Raw genomic sequence first — 24,617 nt, 5'->3', positions numbered from 1 at the left:
GATCAAGATGTGTGACTCCTGCAACAAGGCTGATAACAGAAACTGGTGCTCTGTGTTCATCTTCATATGTAGTGAGGAGCAGTCCTCTGTGCAACTCACCGCTGTGTCTCCCGCAGAATATGGCCAAGTATACTTTGAGCTTGGGCAGAACATAGAGATGTGTGAAACACTCCTTAGCTTTATGTGTTCAGATTTGCACCACTCATCAGTTGGCTTTTGAGTTGTGCAACGATTAAGACGCTTGATAAAGGCCGGTCACGTGGGTTGGCACAAGACCTGTGCAGGGCAGTTGAACAGTGCTGGCTCAATACCTTTGCAGGGCAGTTGAACAGTGTTGGCTCAAGACCTGTGCAGGGCAGTTACCAAAAGCTCACCCCACAGCTTGAAATGTCGATGATAGGAGCTATAACTAAACGGTACCTTTTGTATAGCTGAAATGGTTAGAACGTTTGTCACATGCTTCGCAGTCACATGGGTTGCAAAGCAGAGGACCGTGAGTTTAAGCTCAGAGTGGGGCCAGGGAAAATGTCAGTGGAGGACGCTATACTGTTAGCAGCAGCAACATGTTGATGTAGGTTTCATCTAAACTACATTTCTTCCTTTCATTAAGCCCCGTCACTGAATATCTTCTTCTCCTTAGGCCACCATTATTAGCCCAAACATTTTGAAATACTGTCTATACAGTACTATACAAGAGTCACAGGCACCTAAAAGTCAAACTAAAGCCATTTTGGACACACCTACTCTTTCAAGGGTATTTCATTAGTTTTACTATTTTTTTTTTAATAGTGAATACATCAAAACTATGGAGTAGTATATGGAATGATGTAGCATCATTAGATAAATTTTCAGGTGCATAAGACCTTTGAACAATACTGTATGTGTATATATAATACAGACTCACCTGCCACTTTATTAGGTACACCTGCTCATTAACGCAAATAGCCAAAAAGTAAATAATGTGTTTCCAACTTCAAATATAAAGCATGCACATATGGTCAAGAGGTTTAGCTGTTGTTCGACCAAACATTAGAACATGGTGGTTCAAGCATCTCAGATAAAGCTGTCCTCCTATTTCCATACTCTACAGCAGGGATGACACAAGTAAATCATGGATGGGGAGGGGGTTAAGCCTGGTTTTGGGGGATCTCAGTATACTCTCCAAAACATATTTTCATTTTGTATTTTTAGAGTAACAACGGGTGTGAAATCTATCAAAATAAGGTAATTTTGGTCAAGGTTGGCTAAAAGTATACCTGTCTCATAGTTTGTCATAGACACTGATCTAACATGAATTTTTAAATTCTATCTAAATAACGAAATTAAAGTCCACTCTGTCTTTATCCATCCAACACCAACAAAAGTCACAAAAACGACTGTACTATGTAGCCAAAAATACATAGTAAATGAAGATCTACAAACAGTATTTTCTGTTTCAAAGCGAGATTTCTCTGAATCATTCTGAATCTTTTCAAAAACATTCTGTTATTAGCCCATTCATCTCGGAACAAAGTCATAAAAAAATGTATCATAATTTAAAAAAGAAACATTTAACAACAAATGTTAGCTAACATTAGCTACTATTAACAGAAGAAAATCACTTCAGATGAACGAGTTACGTGCTTCAAACTCAACTGAAGCATGTAACTCGCTCATCTCGGTCTAAAGCCCCCCTAAAATAGGCCTAGCAACGTCCCTGCTCTAAAGTATCTCTTATTTACAGAGAATGGTGTGATAAAGAAAAACATCCATTGAGCAATCCTGGTTAATGAGATAGGTCAGTGGAGAATGGCCAGACTTGTTAAAGCTGACCAAAATAAACTACTCAAAAATCTCTTTACAACAGGGATGTGCAGAAGGGCATCTCTGAGCACACAATCTGTCAAACCTTGAAGGTGATGGAGGCAAAAGGGGGTCCTACCTGATACTAGATACTTATAACGTACAAAGTGACTATAATGTGTATAGAAACTAAAATACACTGATGAGGCAAAACAATATGATCACCTGCCTACTTTTTAAATCTCGTGTTTTCTTCACAGCTAGGCCCTTACAGTGTTCTAATTATTTTTCAGATGTTGTACAGCACTTGACATCCTGCTGGCTCTGATTAATGCAGGAGTGGAATGTTTTCTTTTGATTGTTATTACACCTCAATGACGCTGTAGATTTATGCAGTGGCGATGATTGACAATCATCATTGGCTAGATCTATCAACAGGTTTAGCATAGTCTCCATATCCTGTGTAATTTAATGTCGGCGGTTGGCTAATCTGGCACCAAAGCATCAAGGGGCAACCGGCCGGTTATGGAGTTGCCACTGGTTGACAATTCAATCCATAGGTGTGTAACGAAATGACACAATAATATGCAACTAATTTCACTTTTACATTTCACAGAGCTGCTTCTGCATCGTCGTGCTGAGAAGTGACTTCCAAAGTCACAGCTCCCTCTACTGGTAGTACAACGAATATTTTCCTCTGCTGGAAAACAATATCACACAGTGCAATACTGTAGAACGGATAACAGAAGAGTCGCAGTCAGCCACAAGATGCATGTTCAACCGCAATTGTTATGTGATGCAATATATGCCTGAGTTGCGATATGGAACACAAAGCAGATGATTAGTCTGCAAGGATATACAAGGCTGAACGTTTTTGATTATTGGGAATGCGTTAAATATTTGTTTTTTGTGAAACATTTAATGTCTCGTTCTTTGAATACTTAGCAGTGACGAGATAACTTTCGCGTTTTTGATACTTATTGTTTTTCTTAGTCAAGATAAAGGTGGCAGATTTTTGGAAAGAAAACAAACGGTGAATAGTGTTAAATACACGTTTTACAATGGAAAACGACTAAACCTTGGATGGAGAAAACACATCGCAGACATCGGGCAATGTTACATGCGGAAATGTGCTGCTTACTTTGGTTTGTGGATATTGCAGCTCGATCGAGGAGAATAAAAAGCCCTTGGGTGTCTGTGATTGGACCGGACACTGACTGGGGCTGACTGATGTTTGTCCAGGAGGAAATGTTTTCGGGGGAGATCAATACTGAGTTTGCTGCTGCTCACAGGAGGTGAGATGCTTCAGTCTCTCTTTGCGCCACAGTGAACCAAGTGATGAAAGAAAACGTTCCCCCCAAGACTAAGGGATTTATGGATGGATTGTATGTACATTTTTCCCCCAACATTTAGGCCTATGTACAATTGCTGTTTCATTGTCTTTTTATGTTATGAGGTAATATAGATGTCCCCACGCCTTCATAACTTTATCTGGCTGCTGCGTTTTAAACCTTTCCAAGTGGACATGGACATCGTGCGTTTTTTTACCCTATTGGAGTAGTAGCCTATACTACTAAACCAATAGTGTTGTTAAACTCTTGCCTACTGACACTAAATTCATCGTGCAAACTGGTACTGTACATGCTTTTATTTTGAGATAATATAGCCTCTAGTTTTTATAGAATGTACATCAATATTAACCTGTTAATCTGAAAGCATATTGAAAATGTCTCTAAAAGAAATTTCAAAAGTTTTTAAATTACTCTTTAATTTGTTATCTCTTAGAAAAATAATTAGCAATTCAGCTTTAAAAAAGGGATGATAATATAAGTTAAGCAGCAACAACAATGTTCTGGACCATGGCTAGAAAGTGGATAGGGTGCTATATCTTTTTACTAGCACTCTTGGCTGTGGGAATGGCTTTTTCGGGTGTATTCAACGCGTCAGACAAATATATTTTCATGGATGATTTGGTGCCCCTCAAACTCACCCAGGGCAAAGCGTCAGAGCATCAAAAACCAAAATTGACTAATTCTCATCCAAACTTGTATTTCAGCCAAGTGGATGTACAGCTTATGAGGCAAAGATCCTCCAGCACGCACAGTCACATTTTCAAAGTAATCAGAGCAGCGGTCCTGACCATGCTATCCAACGTGCCCCTTTACATGCCCCCTGCAAAACACGAGGAGTTTACTAGCAAGTGGAATGAGATTTATGGGAACAACCTACCACCCCTCGCACTGTATTGCCTTCTTTCGCCAGAGGACTCAGGTGCCCTGCAGTTTCTCATTAAGTTTATGGATAGAATGGCTGATTACCCAGACTGGAAGGTGACAAGTGCTCCCAATGACGAGGTGCCCATGGCACATTCACTCACTGGATTTGCCACTGCCTATGACTTTATTTACTCTTTCCTGGATGAGCACCGACGCATTGTTTACCTCAACAGGATTCGCTCCGAGACAGAGGAGTTGTATGAAACATCTAAGTACAGGGGATGGGGGAAGCAGTACCTCCAAAATCATCAAACCACTAATATATTAGCCATTTTGACCGGGGCTATTGTGGTCGGCACGCTCGATGACCCAGAAACAATGGTCTGGAAACAGGTGTCAGTCAATTACATGGAGAAGACCATGTTTCTCCTAAATCACATTGTGGATGGGTCACTAGATGAGGGCGTGGCCTACGGGAGCTACACGGCCAAGTCTATCACGCAGTATGTGTTCCTCGCGCAACGTCATTTCAACATTGACAACTCACAGAATAGCTGGCTGCGGGCACACTTCTGGTTTTACTATGCCACGCTGCTGCCAGGCTTCCAGAGGACCGTGGGCATAGCCGACTCCAATTATAACTGGTTCTATGGGCCTGAGAGCCAGCTGGTCTTCCTGGACACATTTGTTTTGAGAAATGGAACTGGGAACTGGCTCGCCCAGCAGATTAGAAAGCACAGACCCAAGGACGGCCCCATGGGCCAGTCCTCTGCCCAGCGTTGGACTACCCTCCACACAGAGTACATCTGGTACAATGCCCATCTTACACCGCAGCCTCCCAATGGATTTAGCAAAGCCAGGATGCATATTTTCTCCAACTGGGGTGTGGTGACATATGGAGCCGGTCTGCCCAGTGGTCAGAGCAACACATTTGTCTCCTTCAAATCTGGGAAGCTGGGCGGCCGCGCGGTATACGACATCGTACACGCGAAGCCTTATTCATGGCTGGACGGCTGGAACAGCTTCAACCCAGGGCACGAACATCCGGACCAAAACTCCTTCACCTTCGCTCCTAACGGACAAGTGTTTGTGTCCGAAGCACTTTACGGACCCAAATACAGTTATCTGAACAATGTATTGGTGTTCGCACCCTCTCCCAGCAGCCTGTGCAATTCCCCATGGGAAGGGCAGTTGGGGGAGTGCGCTAAGTGGCTGCGCTGGACAGACGAAGGAGTGGGGGATACAGCTGGGGAGCTGGTCGCTGCTTCATCCCATAGAGACACCATGTTTGTGAGTGGCGAGGCGTCGTCTGCCTATTCTCCTGCCATGCGGTTAAAGAGTGTGTACAGGGCCCTGGTGCTGCTCAATTCACAGACCTTGTTAGTTTTGGACCATGTTGAGAAATGGGACGACTCGCCCGTCACCTCACAGAGCGCATTCTTCCACAACCTTGATATTGACTTTAAGTACGTCCCCTATAAATTCATAGACAAGTACAATGGGGCATTGATGGATGTGTGGGATGCCCACTATAAAATGTTCTGGTTTGACAGTCAGGGTCTCAGTCCAGACACTAGAATACAGGAGGCAGAGCAGGCGGCTGAGTTCAAAAAGAGATGGACGCAGTATGTTAACGTCACTTTCCCTATGAGGGGCACAGTAAGTCGAGTGGCATATGTGATGCATGGACCTTATGTTAAAGTGTCCAACTGTAGATTTCTGGACAGCAGCCAAAATGGTGTCAGGCTATCTCTAATTATAAATAACACAGAGAAAATTGTATCCATTGCAACAAACTATAAGGATATAGGGGCAAGATTAAATTATTTAGGATTTGGGGGTTATGCCAAAACTGAGGACAGAAGTCAGATAATTCGATATGGCCTGGGAACGGAACTTGTTCCCAAACAAAACAAAGTGGACAGTCAGCTATTTGATTTTGGGTTCACTGTCAATGTGGTAGCAGGACTGATACTTTGTGTGGCTATTGTGTTTTTGACCATGCAGAGAAATTTCTATGTGTGCTTCAGTAGACTTATGCGTTATGCACTGCTCTCTGTGCTCCTACTGTGGATAGCCGAGTTGCTGTTTATGTCGAACACCTGTGATCGACTCCTCTGTGGTGTTAAATGGAAAAGTGTCAGCTCTGATCCAGAGATCAACAAACAAAACTCATTTCATGATCAGCATCGCTTCCCCCTACCAACTGTTGTAATAACGGCCCTGCCTGGCTCTGGATCAGAAATACTTAAACACCTTTTTGACAACAGCTCCGACTTTGTTTACATACGTGTCCCAACAGAGCACGTGGACATTCCAGAGACAGAGTTTGAATTTGACTCTTTCGTCGACGCTTGCGAGTGGTCAAGATTGGAGGCCCTGCGCGGGCGCTTCAAGATCATCCAGGGCTGGCTCCACTCTCTGATCCACAACACCAAGCTGCACCTGCAGAACATCCAGCTTGTGGAGAGTAGCAGGGCCAAGCAGCCCCAGAAAGCACCTGGCCCTGGCAAGGACAGGAGGAAAAGGACCAGAAGGAAGGAACCTGCCGTGGAGCTGAAGGGCAAGGTGAGGGGCAGCCCGGACCGGGACGCTGGATACATCAGGGAGATGAGGCACCACATCAGTGAGTACCCCAATGCCCGGGTGGTCCTCAACATGAGGAGTGGCAGCTGGGGGCTGAAGCTCCCCTTTATTCAGGAGGTGGTGGGCCCGTCCCTAAGGACTATCAATGTAGTCAGAGACCCTCGGGCATGGATCTATATCATGCTTTATAACAGTAAGCCCAGCCTTTACTCGCTTAAGAACATTCCAGAACATCTGTCCCTGATATTCAAGGAGGCCAGTAGCAGGGACAGGTGCCCAGCCTCAGCCCCGGAGTTCAGAATGATCCGGAGGCTCCTATCCCACTCGGAGGCCAACGCTGTCCTCCTGCTGTCCCACCTGTGGCTAGCGCACACTGCTGCAGTGTTTCGGGTCAGTGGGAGCCTGCCAGCTGAGGCCTTCCTTCAGCTCAGATTTGAGGACATAGTTGCTTTCCCCCAGGAGACAGCTGAAAGGATACACACATTCCTGGGAGTGCCGGTCATGCCATCGGCCCTAAACCAGCTCATGTTCACCACGTCCACGAACTTGTACAACCTGATGTACGAGGGGGACATATCACCAGCCAACATTAACATATGGAGGCAGAACATGCCTCGCAAGGACATCAGACTGATAGAGGACACATGTGGAGTGGTCATGAAGAGGCTTGGTTACTCCAGGTTTCTCAGCTAATTAATGTGCTGCTGCAGGTCAGCAGATTATAGGATTGTCTTGTACGTAGCTGCCAACCGTTTCATTTTGACCTAATGTTGTATTTCTTGCACTGAGCGGTAACGTAAGTGACGTCAACACTGAGTCACTGATAAGGACAAAAACAAAAGACAAGAACAAATAAGCACTATGATTTCAGTTCAGCGTTTTAATCTGTTACATTGTATGCACACGGTTCTACTGACGCATGATACCTAGTGTTTGCAAGTGAGGGATGTTTTACATTAAAATGAGTTGAAGTAGAACTATAAAAGGGAAAGTATTTGAGTGTGTTTTCTCCCTATTGTCCCCCGGGTTGGAGTGAGATTTCCATTCTTTGATGTCCAACATGCAGTTGTCTCTTAAAACAATCCAAAAATACTGCAGTCTGAACTGATTATTTTTGTACAGCTGTTTGAGGCTTAGAAATACAGTATGCTCCTAGTGCTTGATTGTTTTTAATATAAATGATATATAGATATATATATACAATGTGGAGTGTATTTTCATATATACATGTATACTGGAAATGTTTTATGTTAGGCAAGTATGCCATCAACAAATTGTATTTGAAGTTTAAAGATGACTTGTTAACAGTTTATCACTTTGCAGGCATCTGCTCAGATAGTCTGTAAAAGACTATGTACAATGTAAGCCTTTAAAATCGAACTGATTAAGTAATTAGCTTGCAATGGTAATCTTAGGATGTTACGTGGAGGAAAATATAATGAATGCTTAGCTGGAAACATACACCCAAAGGGTATAACAAATTAATATGAAAATGAATATTATTATTACCCAGATATGGGTACTGCTGAGTTAAATCCAAAGAAAGTCAGCTCTGTAGAGATCAAACTGGGCGTAACAACAGCCCTGACACCGATTCACTCTGAACAATTCTAAAGTATCCCCCAAGCCACCCATATTAATCTGCAAAACATCATAACTGGGGCTCCTTCCGGTATTTTTATTGCTGCGTTATCTTAATCAGGCCCTAGAGGAAATGCAAATGACACGCATCCTGTCACGTGTCAGATATCCAATGATTTTTCAGGACTTGGTCCTTATATACGTTTTCTAGACAGCAGACTTCCATGTCTATGAATATCAAATGTGTTTTTAAAAGGAAGTGTAGAGGACAGAGTTCTGTGGGTCATTATGTTCTATTCTCTGAGCCACAAATGTGGACAAAATGTCTTTTTTCAAGGTTTTATTTGATGCTTAATTACCCGTATACATACAACACGGAAATATAAAACAACGGCCATTGTGTATGTAAAGAATAAACTCGTATCATAATAAATATTAGTCCTTTCTGTCAGAAACAGTCTGATTTTGCACTGAAACTGCTAGGAAAACCCGTTTGATGTTGTGGTCTTTGAATGTGTGTAGACTTGGCAGCCATGCTCTCACTTTGGTGTTGCAATCCTGTTACCAACTCTGTTTTGTATTTGCTCGTGGGGATGTGTTTCCTTGCTTCTGTGGCCTTGAATTACAAACATGTCTTTACATCTGGTTTCTCCAGAGCAGGATACTGACACAATGTAAAGCAACAAATAAATTCTTAAATACAGATACATTGACAACAAGTTATTGCTCTGATCAATTGCACTCTTGACACACTTGTTCTGTTTTTAAGTTCTTAAAGTAAGCTTTGTCGCTATATAACGTAAGTATAGTATAGCTCTTTATTGGAAACAGAAGCCTAACTGCCTGCATGACAAGAAATAGCCAATTAAAAGCCTTTAAACAAATGCTCTTCACCTTGTCCTCTTAACGAGCGCCAAGCCATACAAAACATCTTAAATAGAGCTGTGTTATTAGCCCGCTGGCATTTCCAATTCATTTTAGGATTCTCACATTAGTCATTTGTTTTGTATCCCTTTACTATCACTCAAACACTGACCAAGCCTACTTTTTGTAATCCCCGTTAAAGAAACAAACTCCAAATAACAAAAACAAAGAAGCCATTCCTACTTGTGCTTGCTGACTGTTTTATCCAATGCAATAATGAGAATAATATTGCACTGGACACAATTAATACCTCTTAAATATTGTGACTGTTATCTTCAGATACATTTAGGATTTAATGTTCAGTCAAAACATAGTGTGTTATTGCAAATTGTGTCTAGCATTAGAATGAACATTTAATGTCATCCAGTTAGATATTCAAAATCAAAGCCAATTAGTTCAACTCTGCATATTATGTAAGGAGTTACTTCCTTGTCTAACTGAAGTCAGTATCTCAAATAGAGCTTATTTGATGGATTACCCCTAAGGTATTTATTTCTGATTCATTAAATTCCCACACCTATTCTATCATGTTCATTCCAAGCCAAATTACATTATGCAAAATCCTTTGATGTCTGATTGCAGGAAAAACAATGTGGGCACTCTGATAAATAATGTAACTGAAATGGGTTCTGCTCAACTTCCGAAGGTATTGTAAGCTAAGGCATACTTCTTCATCTTAAAAGAAAAGCTTTTAGAGGATCTTCTAGGGGTTCTTTTAAATTAAGTAAGAATACTTTTCAAGGTTAATTTTTCAGATATTAGGTTCTTCAAAATGTAGGTTCTTCTTTGAAGAAACATTTAAAGGAGTTCTTTGAAATACTGTTTGACATCTTTTTGAAGGCAGTTAGTAATAGTTTTACAACATGAAGAAATTCTTAAGGTTTCTCAAAAAACTTTTCAGAGTGTATCACATCTCAAAGTAGTCCATGCGACCAGCTACACTGATATTCGGATCTAATGCTACCCTGGCCCTGTAATGCACGTTGAGTAAGTGATCCACTGTATCTCACTCTAAGTAGAGGTTAACCAAATGGAACGGTCGAGCGACTCAATTTCAGCTGAGTAGTACTATACTGTACTCCTCTCCTTGCTATCTGTGTCGGCCGTATCCTCCTCCCAGCCCAGTATAGGTCCCAGGGGATCCTCTCTCTCCTGGCAGCCGCCGGCCCTGTCAACATTCATTAATTAACCTTTACTGCAGCGTACATCAGTCAGGAAGAGCCTGGTGGTATTCTAGTGTGGAGCTGGTTCATTGTTATACAGTGTGTGAAGCTCAGTGCTACAATATAGATAGATACTATACCTGTTGTTATAATCCGTGACATGGTATAAAAGCAGACTATAGGAGGAAGGATATACATATAGTTGACCTTGAATAGACAAGGTATCAGGTCTGGAAAAGCTATTTTATACACTCTTTGTTGAGAATGTGTGAAGCAGATTGGCATACCCATTGTTTCCAGTGGGTCACATTCACCTTGGGAGATTAATACCTGACTGTCAGATTCCCACTTCTTTGCTGTCCTTGTTCAAATACATCCACTGATGATAGAGTGAGTGAACAGCGCCGTGTTTGAATATGGGGAGGCATGGATCATTCCAATTGGTATTAATGGGACTTGACTGGAGAGGAAAAGCAGGGCTTTGTCAATTAGTGCCTGAAGACGAGTCACCTCTGCGGTGACAGTGGAATCCTTCGCGCTAAGAAGGCAATAACTCATGATCAGACCACAGTATTCAGGGATTATTGCTTACCAACTGAATCGCATAACATTATACATGAAATTGTATTCATACAATCACAAAATAGTGGTGTGCATTAAAGTATTGCTTACGTAAAAGCAAAAAAAGTTTCAAATGTATTCTTGTAAATATTTATCTGAAGAAATATTTTTCTGTACTCTAGTTATATTGAAAAATGGTTGACACTGAGTTGCTTTTTAATCTTACCGCAAATGTTACTGACACTTTAATTGGTGAAGAGGACAAATGCAGATCCCTGTCTTATGGGTTTGTGTTTGTATTTCTGTTCTCAGAGCTGCTTCCCTTTTATCTCAAAAGCCCTAATGGAGGCGACCACTCAGTGCATTCATTAGTATCATTTCCATTCCTTCCATTTGTTTACATTCAGGCAGTGTCACCAATAAGAATGCAATAGAGAATTCACTCTACACTATGAAACCTGAAGTAAATAAAAATAGTTAGCATATTCTTTTTCCTTCCGGGAGCAACACACAAGAGCAAAGGAATAAGCACGCTTTAAAGAGTTTATTACTTTTTTACTTGAAAAGTGAAACCTTTTAGTTCCTGTCAGTGGCCTGTCGGCTTAACCTGTCTGTCCGTGCAGTTGGGTTAAATCCTTACTCTCTGATAGTTTGTGTAGCTGCTGATGCAGCTTGCAGTGTAGTTGCAACTCTTTGACCCAGACCACAGAGCTAGAGAATAATGGAGCCAAAGAGTTTTTTTGAACTATCAATATATGTAGTTGTAGAATATCAAACTCAAAATAATGGAACGAAATATCCAGGAATAGGTTTCATGGAGTTTGTGAAGGTAGACAAAACCTTGTGGAAAATTTGAAAGCTAGTGAGATAAAAAAAAAATCTTCCAAAGTCAACATTTATCACGTTAGACATTTTCATGTTCACCGTATCCAAACAAAAGTAGTTGTATGATTACTGCATGCATCCACGTGGACATGAGGTCCTAACCCTAGGACGACAGTGCCCCTTCGTCTGTGTATGGGCCTGTATAGTGTGTGATCTAATGTTTGTCATGTGGCCAAGAGCACACAAGGTTAAGCCAAACATACTTCATGATTATAATACATTGTTGTTGGTTTAAAGCAAAAGGCATGCATATGAACTCAAGATTGTGTATTTATTTTTGTTACAGAACTGACATCTTCATGCATAGTATAAAACACATCGAGCCCCCCATTAAGATACCAAAACATCAGTGTGGTTAGTAAGGGAAGTCCATTTGAGCATCAGCAAGAAACAAAAAAGATTGAATGACACTGAAGTGAAAAACAAGTACCTCTGCAAAAAAAAGGCTATGATAGATTAACAGAATACCAAAGGTCATGTCTGAAAACAAGCTTGCAGAGCATGCAAAAGATATCTTGACGTTTCATGGGCTTAGCCGTCAAGAATGCTGAGAATCTGTTTGCAGATTGACAGATCAAGAAAGAAAAATATCCCTGTCACAGATAACTGGCCAGTAAAAGGATGGGTGAGAGAGATCTACTGTATTCCTGAATGTAGCAATACATTTAAGACAATATCCTGTGCCCTTGAGCTATTGGCTGACTTGCTTTGATTCCTTGGTTAGATTTTAACTAGAATTTTTTGTGTAATATTAAACTGATGTAGAAAGAGAAATGTTTACTCACATTTACTCAGGGTGCCAATAATTGAGATGGTTACTGTACTGTACCACACTTAGGGCCGGCTCCAGGCATAAGCGTATAGGAATAAACAGTCGCTTAGGTCCCCTGACCGCTAGGGGGCCTCCGACTTCTAGGGAGCCTCCGACTTCTAGGGAGCCCACAACCGATAGGGGAGAGGGGGCCCTAAATAAAATTTTGCTTAGGGCCCCCAGAAGGCTAGAATGAGCACTGACTAGACTGAACCAGCACCAACTCCCAACTAACACCAAGGTGGCCTAATTTAACCAATAATGGGTAAATCGTGCCAAAATACCACATTTTTGGACAGGCTAGGGCAATACTTGCAAACATTAGAATAATCAGTAAAAATTTGTAATATTTAGCCTTCTACTATCCTCAGGTGATGGCAGGGATTAGATCCAGTAACAAATTATTTATCTGCTTGTCAAATATAGATAATTTTTTCAGAAAACAGTGGCATATCTTAAAGGTTGTTTTATTTCAAAATTCTGATCCCTATGCCAAAAAGGCATTTTGATTGGCTCATACTGTACATCGATTAATTTTCATTACAGCTGCAAATGGTACATTTTCGCTTCAGTCTTTAAAGACAAGATTAGTGGGCATGGAGGTATACATGAGCTCTCCTTGACTGAAAAGCCACTCACAAATTGTATCAGTGAAATTGTCTCAGGATTAATTGTCTCAGGGGGGATTTCCACTCAGATAGAAAGGCGTGCCACCCCAGTATTGTTTTCTCCTAAACACAGCAGATGGTGTATGAATTAGACCTGGTTCGGTTATCACAGTCACAAGTCCAGATCAGCTTTACATGTGTATATACCGCTTCATAATTTTTTATCTTGGGGCGTTCGGGGGTGCTGTTGGTGGGCAGCTTGCGCCGTGATTAGATATGCCCCTTCATTTATAAAAAATGCCCCCTCAGTCATTACTTCCTGCTGCCGGACCTGTGTGTACATGCGCAGCGTTTACCTGGGGAAGGAGGGAGTGTGATGCTCTGGGTAATGTTCTGCTGGGAAACCCTGTGTCCAGGCATTCATGTGGATGTCGATTTGCCACCAACCAAAACATTGTTGCAGACTAGGTACACCTCTTAATGACAATGGTGTTGCTTGATGACAGTGGCCTCTTTCAGCAGGATAGTGCGCCCTGCCAAACTTCACACATTGTTCAGGAATGATTTGAGGAACATGATAAAGAGTTCAAGGTGTTGCCCTGGTCTCCAAATTCCCCAGATCTCAATCAGATTGAGCATCTGTGGGATGTGCTGGACCAACAAGTCCAATCCACGGTGGCTCCACCTTACAACTTACATGTCTTGAAAGATCTGCTGCTAATGTCTTGGTGTCAGATACCACAGGACACCTTCAAAGGTCTTGTAGAGTCCATGCCTCGGCAGGTTGGCACTGTTTTGGCGGCACGCAGAGGACCAACAACATAGTAGGCAGGTGGTCATAATATTATGGCTCATCAGTGTACATACTCCATATACATCTCCACATAGATCTCCTGCGCTGCATGTCTTTTTGATACTATTTTCAGCAGCACTGACAGATGTTTTGACTTGACAGCCGAGTCAGACTTTTGCCGGTTCTACTGTTACAAAAATAGGTATTTATGCTGGAACATTAAAGAGAATGGAAGTAAAGGCAGCTATGGGTGATGGGACCTGTTTCTTCTAAACTGTTTCTTCTTCTACTATTTTGAATATGTGCTTAAGGCCCTGCTTCATCGCATCAACGGCCAGCATATTTGTAATGGTGTAATGGCTTGCTTGCTGTCTAAGACTTATTTCATATGTATAGGTTGTTAGGAGTATAGTGATAAAAGTAGGAAAAGTAGAGCCATCCAAGCAACTTTCAGATAAAATATTGATTATTGGAGATTATGATTATTGTCCCTAGTTCTGGGACTTCAGACCACACTCTAAGTAGTATAGCTGTCAATTGGGCTTTAGCTCATAAACTGAACAATAGCATGCCGGAGTTACATGAAAAAGAAGTATACAGCTCCGGAAAAAATTAAGAGACCACTGCACCTTTTTCTTTCCTTTCCAAAAAAAGTGGAAAGGAAAGTTTTGAGTAAGGAACAGAAGCGTTCAATTTGCACTTCACTGAAGTCATCAGACAGGGATTCATTTTCAATGATCAATCCAACAAACGCTAACCCTATGCGCCATTGCTTATGTTGTTGTGTACAAGGCACCTGCACAGATTATTTTTAGGTTTTGTAGCAATAGGATCCTGTTTCTCAAATTTCACCCGATGAAATACAATGGATATAAAAAGTCTACACACCCCTGTTAAAATGCCAGGTTTTTGTGATGTAAAAGAATGAGACAAAGTTAAATCATGTTAGAACTTTTTCCACTTCTAATGTGACCTATAATGTGAACAATTCAATTGAAAAACAGTGGGAAAAATGAAACCTTACATTAACTTGGTTGCATAAGTGTGCACACCCTCTTAGAACTGGGGATGTGGCTGTGTTCAGAATTAACCAATCACATTCAAACTCATGTTAAATAGAAGTCATTACACACCTGTCATCCTTTAAAGTGACTCTGATTAATCACAAATAAAGTTCAGCAGTTCTAGTAGGATTTTCCTGACATTTTTTTTGTTGCATCTCAGAGCCATGGTCCGCAGAGAGCTTCCAAAGCATCAGTGGGACCTCACTGTTGAAAGATATCAGTCAGGGGAAGGGTACAAAATAATTTCCAAAACATTAAATATACCATGGAACACAGTGAAGACAGACATTACCAAGAACTGCACGTCCCTCCAAAACTGATGAAAAGACACAAAGAAAACTGGTCAGGGAGGCTTCCAAGAGGCATACAGCAACATTAAAGGACCTGCAGACATTTCTTGCATGTACTGGCTGTGTGCTACATGTGACATGTCAAGATGTGCCATGCTAAAAGACTGAGTGCTGTAATAAAATCAAAGGGTGCTTCAACAAAGAATTAGTTTAAGGGTGTGCACCCTTATGCAACCAGGTTATTGTGAGTTTTTTATTTCTCCCCCTTAAAGATTTCAGTTTGTTTTTCAATTGAAATGTTCACATTATAGGTCACATTAAAAGTGGACAAGGTTCTGACAAGAATTATCTTTGTCTCATTCATCACAAGAACCTGGCATTAAGGGGTGTGTAGACTTTTTTTATATCCGCTCTATGTTACCGGCCATTACCCATTTCCAGAAAGTTGTCTAAACCCCATTATTTCTTTATTTCATTTTGTACAAAATGGCCGCATATTTATTCTTATATAATATACAGCTCTGGAAAAAATTAAGAGACCATTGCACCATTTTCTTTCCTTTCCAAATAAGTTGAAAAGGAAGGTTTCAAGTGAGGAACTGAAAAGGTTAATGGTACTGGATTCTTTCTGATAAAGGTCAAATATAGCCTACTAAAATAAAAATAGTACGCTGATTATTTGAAACAGCCTCATTAAAATACACATTTTCACAATTCAATGTTTGAATTAAAACAACCTAATAATAAAATATTGCAAGGCTTAAGCATTTTTTGTTTAAAGTATAATTAGCCATTTCACTCGATTCATAATATATAAACTAGATTCACACCTGCTCTTTGCCATCTTTGATTTGTGTTGTGCTGTTTTTCTAGCCATCTTAAAGGTGACCGTCTTAGCAGTCGAATGTAATCAACAGCTTTTGGGCATTAATATATCGCCCCCAATAATTGTATGACCATTTGCTTAGCAACTGTGTGTGGCAGGAAAATGGTTGGTCGATATTCTGCTATATGGAGCTTTATACTTCCATTCATGTGAACTGAGATTTCCATCTTACCTTTCTACCCAATGTCAGCCTTGGCCTTTTACCTTCATATATAAAAATGCATTCAGGTACAAAAAGATAAATGTATTATTAAAATACAAGAATACAAAAACACTTTTGCATAAAACTGTCAAAATAAAGAGCAAAACTGATATGTTTATATAGAATAAGTTATGCAGACTAACCATGTATGGACAAAATAGAGGGAGTTGTCAGTGTCAATACAGAGAGTGGTTGAAATTACCTTCATCCCAAGAAAATAGTTGTCTTCAAACTAGTGTCAGAAATACTAACTAGTGAAGCGTCTCAATATTAAAGACTGTTGTGTTAATTCAATAACTGTGAAAGTGTGCACAACATGTATGAAGTATAATTCCATGCTCATCTCTTGCTGTTGACTTGAGATGCCGATGTTGAACAAGATTATTCAGTTTTTCCAATAGTACCCAATTCATGGTAATGATCCTAACAAATATAACATATCAGGTACAAATATAATTTGGTGCTCTACATATTATTCATAAGGTTAGATTGTCTCTTAAACTAGTTTGAATTGCAGAGCTTTCCTACTCATACACGGATGTCAAGTTTAATTTAGATTAGCTAGTTGATGCATGATAAGACAGCTTGTCAAAATGATTTCCTTGTCATGATGATTTCACTGTGAAAGCAGAACACAGCCTCGTCAGTGCAAGTTTTGAACTCTTTCACGTTATTCAAAATGCAAGTAATATTTCACACATTCCAATACATACCATCATTTGTATTTTGGAAAGTAAAGCTGTGATTTTTGTGACTGTTGTTTTGACTGTTTCAGGTGATTTCCTGCAATTGTTATTGTGATTGTTGCAAGTGACATTGCGTAACTAGTTTCCATATAGCCATAATTACACAATGGCATATGTCCAGCTCAATCGTACATTTTGGGGGAAAAGTTAACAAGGAAATGAATGTAAATCATCACTGCCATATATTCTCAAAAGTCATGTTTGTATATGCTTTCATTTCAGATCACAATGAAGCTGTCTGGCACAGCTAAGGGGACTGGTCCGTGGTTTAACTCGGTCAGTAATGACGTAGGTCAGGATCTGTTTCCTTACTGCCCAGATGGGACCATGTCTGGACATAATGGTGGCCGGGTCCAGAAGCTCGCAGCTGTGGTTCCTGTGCCGCTTTATGTGGACTGTGGCTGGTGTGTGGAGGAGGGTGGAAACGAGCTGCAGATCAGGTTAGGAGCATCGAGCCGCTTGATTGCCAAGCTGGACGTCTGGTAATTCATGCGATGTGCGCGTCACTGCGCCACATTGCTGTAGTACGTGTGCACCGTAGGATACAATGTAGACCACTGAACCCACTCTACAATACATACTGTATATGAATACTCTACACACAGTATGTCAATACATACTGTATATGAATACTCTACACACAGTATGTCAATACATACTGTATATGAATACTCTACACGCAGTATGTCAGTACATACTGTATATGAATACTCTACACGCAGTATGTCAGTACATACTGTATATGAATACTCTACACGCAGTATGTCAATACATACTGTATATGAATACTCTACACGCAGTATGTCAATACATACTGTATATGAATACTCTACACGCAGTATGTCAATACATACTGTATATGAATACTCTACACGCAGTATGTCAATACATACTGTATATGAATACTCTACACGCAGTATGTCAATACATACTGTATATGAATACTCTACACGCAGTATGTCAATACATACTGTATATGAATACTCTACACGCAGTATGTCAATACATACTGTATATGAATACTCTACACGCAGTATGTCAATACATACTGTATATGAATACTCTACACGCAGTATGTCAATACATACTGTATATGAATACTCTACACGCAGTATGTCAATACATACTGTATATGAATACTCTACACGCAGTATGTCAGTACATACTGTATATGAATACTCTACACGCAGTATGTCAATACATACTGTATATGAATACTCTACACGCAGTATGTCAATACATACTGTATATGAATACTCTACACGCAGTATGTCAATACATACTGTATATGAATACTCTACACGCAGTATGTCAATACATACTGTATATGAATACTCTACACGCAGTATGTCAATACATACTGTATATGAATACTCTACACGCAGTATGTCAATACATACTGTATATGAATACTCTACACACAGTATGTCAATACATACTGTATATGAATACTCTACACGCAGTATGTCAATACATACTGTATATGAATACTCTACACGCAGTATGTCAATACATACTGTATATGAATACTCTACACGCAGTATGTCAATACATACTGCATATGAATACTCTACACGCAGTATGTCAATACATACTGTATATGAATACTCTACACGCAGTATGTCAATACATACTGTATATGAATACTCTACACACAGTATGTCAATACATACTGTATATGAATACTCTACACACAGTATGTCAATACATACTGTATATTAATACTTTACACACAGTATGTCAATACATACTGTATATGAATACTCTACACACAGTATGTCAATACATACTGTATATTAATACTCTACACACAGTATGTCAATACATACTGTATATAAATACTCTACAGATATATAATAAGTGGGTACTACTATCTTTCATTTTGTATGTCTTATTAATTTCAGAAGAGCTGATTTGAGTCATTGAGTACCTCAAGCCATTGAGTACCTGCTCAAGCAGACAGGAGAGCCTATGCAGAGGTAGACAGACCAGCTTCTGGAGGCCCGGGATGAGGAACATGAGGATGAGGGCTTTGAGGACTACACACTGGACCTCAAAGTCAGAAGTCTCCAGGGTGACCTCACCACCATCCCCGCTGATGTCTTTCCTTCCAGCACCGCCTGGCCCTGCTGTATCCATCCTGTCTGCCGTGTCCAGTGACCATCCTGCTCCACTCCAAGTCCAGCCTTCAACTTACACTGCCCGGGATTTTACCCAACCCATCTGTTTCCCAGATGTCTCCCCTCTGGTGGCTGAAGAGCAGTTGGTAACACCAAGATAATTACTTGATTTTCCTTTCCAGACTGTTGTTTCACATCCACTGAGTTAAAGACAGTATAAAATTATCAACATTTACAGACATGACAAATGGAAACCACAGAAAAATCTAATATATACTCAAGCTGCAGCAAAATTGAATTTTATATATTCTTGACTATATCCCATTAGGTCTCCAGCAATAATGTCAAAATATGTTTCAGGCTGTGGATAAGCAAAACTTACTGATAGATCTGTTTGACAGCCTGGCTGAATGTCCAGTGGAGCTGAGGAAACAGACCAGCCTCAACCTTAACAACCAGCAGATCAGAATTTAATTATATTCTAGCTAGCCCAGAAAAAGGGCTTTTTAATATTTGAAACCAACATGAGTGACTGGATCTGGATTTATTTATTTATCTATGCCACATGTCACACATTTTGGGTTATCACTTTTCCTTTCCCTTTTAGGTCAGTTACAATGTCTGGCTGTGACAGACCAGTGAATGTTTTTTTCTTCTGTTTGGGAAAGAGGGGACCCAAAGGTCACCAGTTTGAATCTGGCCTCAACCAGAATTACAATCTCTTCACAACCACTGTATTATTCACATTTCTGACTTTAAGGTTACTTGAGCTACTGAATAAATTATGGCAGCATAATTATTATACATAGAAGTGAAAATCCTTGTTACCTTTCTCATGCATATATTATCTTGAATGAGTAACAGTTGCTTGTAGAATGTGTACTGGATGACACAATTATAGATACAGTTAACTCTATGAAACACATTATGAAAGTGAAGAATAACAGACTTCTAAAGAAAAGTATTTAGAAAAATTCAATGATATAAAGACATTTATTAAAGACAAATGTAAAACACATAGGTTTCCTATGGGCCTTTGGTAATGAGTGGGCAGTGCAGCAGAGTGAATGACAAAAGTATCCAAACACATACAGTTGCAGAATCCATCCATGCAGTGGGAAGAGAAACCAAAATTATACAGATGATAAAGTTATTATGAATGATATAGCTATATGTAAAATAGTGATGCTGTATGAGGCAGTTGATATGGGTGACACGGATCCAATAGTATATTAAAACAAGTGATGCTGTGTGAGACAGATATGGATGACAAAGATCAAAAGGCGATATGAAAACTACTAATGTTAGTCACCAGTGTTCTGCCTGGGTGGGTTTGGCTGGCAGGAGACTGACTCAGCAGAACATCCCTGGATGTCATCTGGCCCTGCCTTCTCTTCATTCAAGGAATCTGGAGAGCAACATGATTCATCATTGTCTCCCTCTGCACCTTCCCGTCTGGGATGGCGAAAAGGGAGAAAAAAGAAGAAAGGGAGAAATGCAATATTCAGTTTTTACACAAAAGTCACTGTAGCTACTAAGGGGGAGAGATGTATACACTTTGATTACTGGAATATAGATTACTTGGTGTGTGGGTTATGTTTTCAACTCACCCTCTGGGTTTTTCATTTCTGATGTGCTTCATTAGTGTTGTGCGGGTCTCAGAGGCAGATACTGTCCTCAGAACTCTTGTCCGTCTTCACCTGAACAATAACAACAACAATCACATTAATACTCACAGATTTGGTATGCAGTGTAAAAATTGAGGTACGCAGTGCCCAGTGGAAGGTTAGGGATATTTTGTATGAAGGTCGATACTGCAAGCCCAGACTGTTCTGCTTCACGTTGCAATCAGCTTGACATGGAAATCATTGTGATAAGTTGTCTTATGGCAAAGCTACATTTTACTTGAATATATTGTATGAGAATGAATGCTTTGCTATTCAAAGTGTTAGGTTTGCAAAGCTAAAGTCAGATGAATCTACCATCTAACCTTTTAGATAGTAGGTATTAAAACCATCCACTAAAAATATATATTTTTTGATAGTTGAAGTTTGTTAGTGGATGGTTAGCATGCATTGGATTATATTGGAACAAACTGTACCTATGAGGTCCAGCTGAGCTAGGTAGCTAGATAATAAGGTTATTCCACACAGTTAGTGTTGTGGAAATTCTTGAACTGATGTATACTTGGTCCTATGCATATATGAGGCAGGTATATATTGCAAATGGCCAGCATGAAATCATTATTTATTCATAATGTGCACACTTTCAAAGTGCTAGCATTAACAACTACATTGACACAAATGCAAAATTACCTTATGGATATTTCAGTATGGCAGAAACTGAGGCAGCTGTGAGTGTCATCAACCACCTAATGTCGATTATGTCTGTTTATGAAAATCTCATCTGATTCCTTATAAACAGGTCCCACCTCTGAGAGTTGTTTTCCCACTCTTTCTTTGCCTGCTCATAAATAAACCTATTTTTGTCAAAGAAAGGAACATTATTTCGCTAAAGTGCTGCCAAATGTCTGAGCTCATGAAATTGAAATGCACAGGTGTACGGCTGCAATTATTCCTTGCAAATATTAAATGAAAATGCAAATAAATTACAACTGCACTAATTTTCTTCAGTTACACATTTGACAACATTTACACCCAAATCAGGATTTGCACTCTTGTAATTTGTGTTTACAGATACAAATCTATTCTATACAATCAAATGTTTTCGCCAGTGATTATATAATACAATACATATGTTGTATTACTGAATGTAATAGAGGCAGCAGGTATCTTATTGGTTCGATCATCTGATCAGTAACCGAAAGGTTGGAGGTTAAACCCAGAAGTTGGCTATGTAAGAAAATATGTTGTTCTGTCCCTGAGCACAGCAGTTTACCCTAATTGCTCCCAGGTCATTGAGAATGTGTTTCTACTCAACTTCCATGGTAAAATAAGAATAAAAACATCTTAGGCTATAGGCTTAACCAATGTAAAAACCTTTGCATTACAGCTTGAAGACAAAAGTTAAAATCAACGTAGTCCACATTTAATTGAACAGGCTAAACACAGTTAGTTGATGTTGTCAAATTAATATGATTTAGCATCTGAATATCCTATAGTCAAGTGTTTCTTCCAGTAATTCTTTGATTTGGACTGGGGACATCTTTAAGATAACTGCAGTTGTGCAATCTGTAGGATAATGCGAGTGCATCATGTACCCTAATATGAACCCTAATTCTGCTGTAGACTTTGCAATGAGTCAAATTAGTCATTTGTGACAAATGATAAAATAGATTGTTAGAGAATATAGAATCTCATGGGCCTGCATTTAGGTGTTCATATCTGTAGTGCTAAGACCACTTTACAACTTAAGTCTGCAAAGGTAGTGTAGGGGACTTAAAGTAGTAACAGGCAGTGGCACAAGATTGAATCGTGTTAAAGTTTACATAGGTTTTTCAAATAAAACCATATTGTTAATTTTCGCATTCCATGATTTTTTGCCACTAGTTGTAAAAGTAGCAATTGCCAAATCCGGTGCCCAAAAATGTTATACTGTATTGTACTTTTCATCAAAACCACATGATTTCAAACTTGGGTATGATAGTGATTCTATTTTTACACACAAATAAACAACATAGGGTGCCTTCACTTTCTCCATATTTTGCTGTGTTATTGTCACAGGAACATAAATTGATCATTCATTACTTTTATAAATGTATTTCAGGTAATTGTTGTGCTTAAAGATCAATCTTCGCCCCAGTCTGAGGTCCTATGCGCTCTGTATTAGGTTTTGTTCAAGGACCTCTATGTATCTTTCTCTGTTCATCCTTCCCTCAATCCTACTAGCATCTACTTTCCCAAACGTTCTCCATTTTGACAGTATGTCAAACTGGTACAGACTGAAATGCTATAACAACAATTTTCCCAAAGTGTTTTTTTATTTTTTTTTATTGTAGGATGATGTGGCTTTGGGACCTGTGAGCTGACAAATTCAATCTGATGGCAAGGGCCAAATATAGTCTGATTTATATCAGGCAGGGCTTCACTAAGGTATGTAAATACCTGACCTTAATGATGCCTTTTACTGAGCTGAATTAGCAAAGGGACAATAACCTTGTCAGACCTGAAGTTTGCATGATTGATTACCTAACCCACCCAAAAAAATGAAATTAGCACCTATCTTTGGAGTCTACAATTTATTTTGATTTGAATGTACCATTTTTAATTCAGTTAAATAAGGGAATTCTTAAAGCGTTTGAATACTTTTGCAAGGCACTCATATATATTTATACAGTGGGAAGAACAAGTATTTGATAACCTGCAAAATTGCCAGTGTTTCCCACTTACAAAGTCTGTATTTTTTATCATAGGTACTCTTCAACTGTGACTGAATCTAAAACAAAAAATCCAGAAAATCACATTGTATGATTTTTAAGTAATTCATTTGCATTTTATTGCATGACATAAGTATTTGATACATCAGAAAAGCAGAACTTAATATTTGGTACAGAAACCTTTGTTTGCAATTAAAGAGATCATACTTTTCCTGCAGTTCTTGACCAGGTTTGCACACACTGCAGCAGGGATTTTGGCCCACTCCTCTATACAGACCTTCTCCAGATCCTTCAGGTTTTGGGGCTGTCGCTGGGCAATACGGACTTTCATCTCCCTCCAAAGATGTTCTATTGGGTTCAGGTATGGAGACTGGCTAGGCCACTCCAGGACCTTGAGATGCTTCTTACGGAGCCACTCCTTAGTTGCCCTGGCTCTGTGTTTCAGGTCGTTGTCATGCTGGAAGACACAGCCACGACCCATCTTCAATGCTCTTACTGAGGGAAGAAGGTTGTTGGCCAAGATCTCGCGATACATGGCGCCATCCATCCTCCCCTCAATACGGTGCAGTTGTCCTGTCCCCTTTGCAGAAAAGCATCCCCAAAGAATGATGTTTCCACCTCCATGCTTCACGGTTGGGATGGTATTCTTGGGGTTGTACTCATCCTTCTTCCTCCAAACACGGTGAGTGGAGTTTAGACCAAAAAGCTAAATGTTTGTCTCAGTCAGACCACATGACCTTCTCCCATTCCTCCTCTGGATCATACAGATGGTCATTGGCAAACTTCAGGCGGGCCTGAACATGCGCTGGCTTGAGCAGGGGGACCTTGCGTGTGCTTCAGGATTTTAATCCATGACGGCATAGTGTGTTACTAATGGTTTTCTTTGAGACAGACTGTGGTCCCAGCTCTCTTCAGGTCATTGACCAGGTCCTGCAGTGTAGTTCTGGGCTGATCCCTCACTTTCCTCATGATCATTGATGCCCCACGAAATGAGACCTTGCATGGAGCCCCAGACCGAGGGAGATTGACCGTCATCTTGAACTTCTTCCATTTTCTAATAATT

At 40.0% G+C, this 24,617-nt stretch overlaps 1 protein-coding gene and 1 long non-coding RNA gene across 2 annotated transcripts; both read left to right on the top strand.

The window, feature by feature from the left end:
* The first annotated feature begins 2,538 nt into the window (after positions 1–2,538).
* LOC117593597 lies at positions 2,539–21,718 on the top strand. The gene is made up of 3 exons (XR_004575031.1): positions 2,539–3,077; positions 17,321–17,580; positions 19,003–21,718. It is a non-coding gene; the product is annotated as an uncharacterized LOC117593597 (long non-coding RNA).
* LOC105027016 (dermatan sulfate epimerase like) lies at positions 3,527–8,862 on the top strand. The gene has a single exon (XM_010898884.3). The coding sequence runs from the start codon at positions 3,630–3,632 to the stop codon at positions 7,275–7,277; it is 3,648 nt and encodes a 1,215-aa protein (XP_010897186.2). The 5' UTR covers positions 3,527–3,629; the 3' UTR covers positions 7,278–8,862.
* Positions 21,719–24,617: the final 2,899 nt, after the last annotated feature.

Source organism: Esox lucius, chromosome 21 (assembly GCF_011004845.1).
Source record: "Esox lucius isolate fEsoLuc1 chromosome 21, fEsoLuc1.pri, whole genome shotgun sequence".
NCBI classification, from domain to species: domain Eukaryota; kingdom Metazoa; phylum Chordata; class Actinopteri; order Esociformes; family Esocidae; genus Esox; species Esox lucius.
The sequence above is the reverse complement of the archived record's forward strand: the minus strand, read 5'-3'. Positions and strand labels throughout refer to the sequence as shown.

What these genes read in the sequence shown, in the direction of transcription:
- LOC105027016 (XM_010898884.3), top strand. Translation starts at nt 3,630, where the DNA reads ATGTTCTGGACCATGGCTAGAAAGTGGATAGGGTGCTATATCTTTTTA.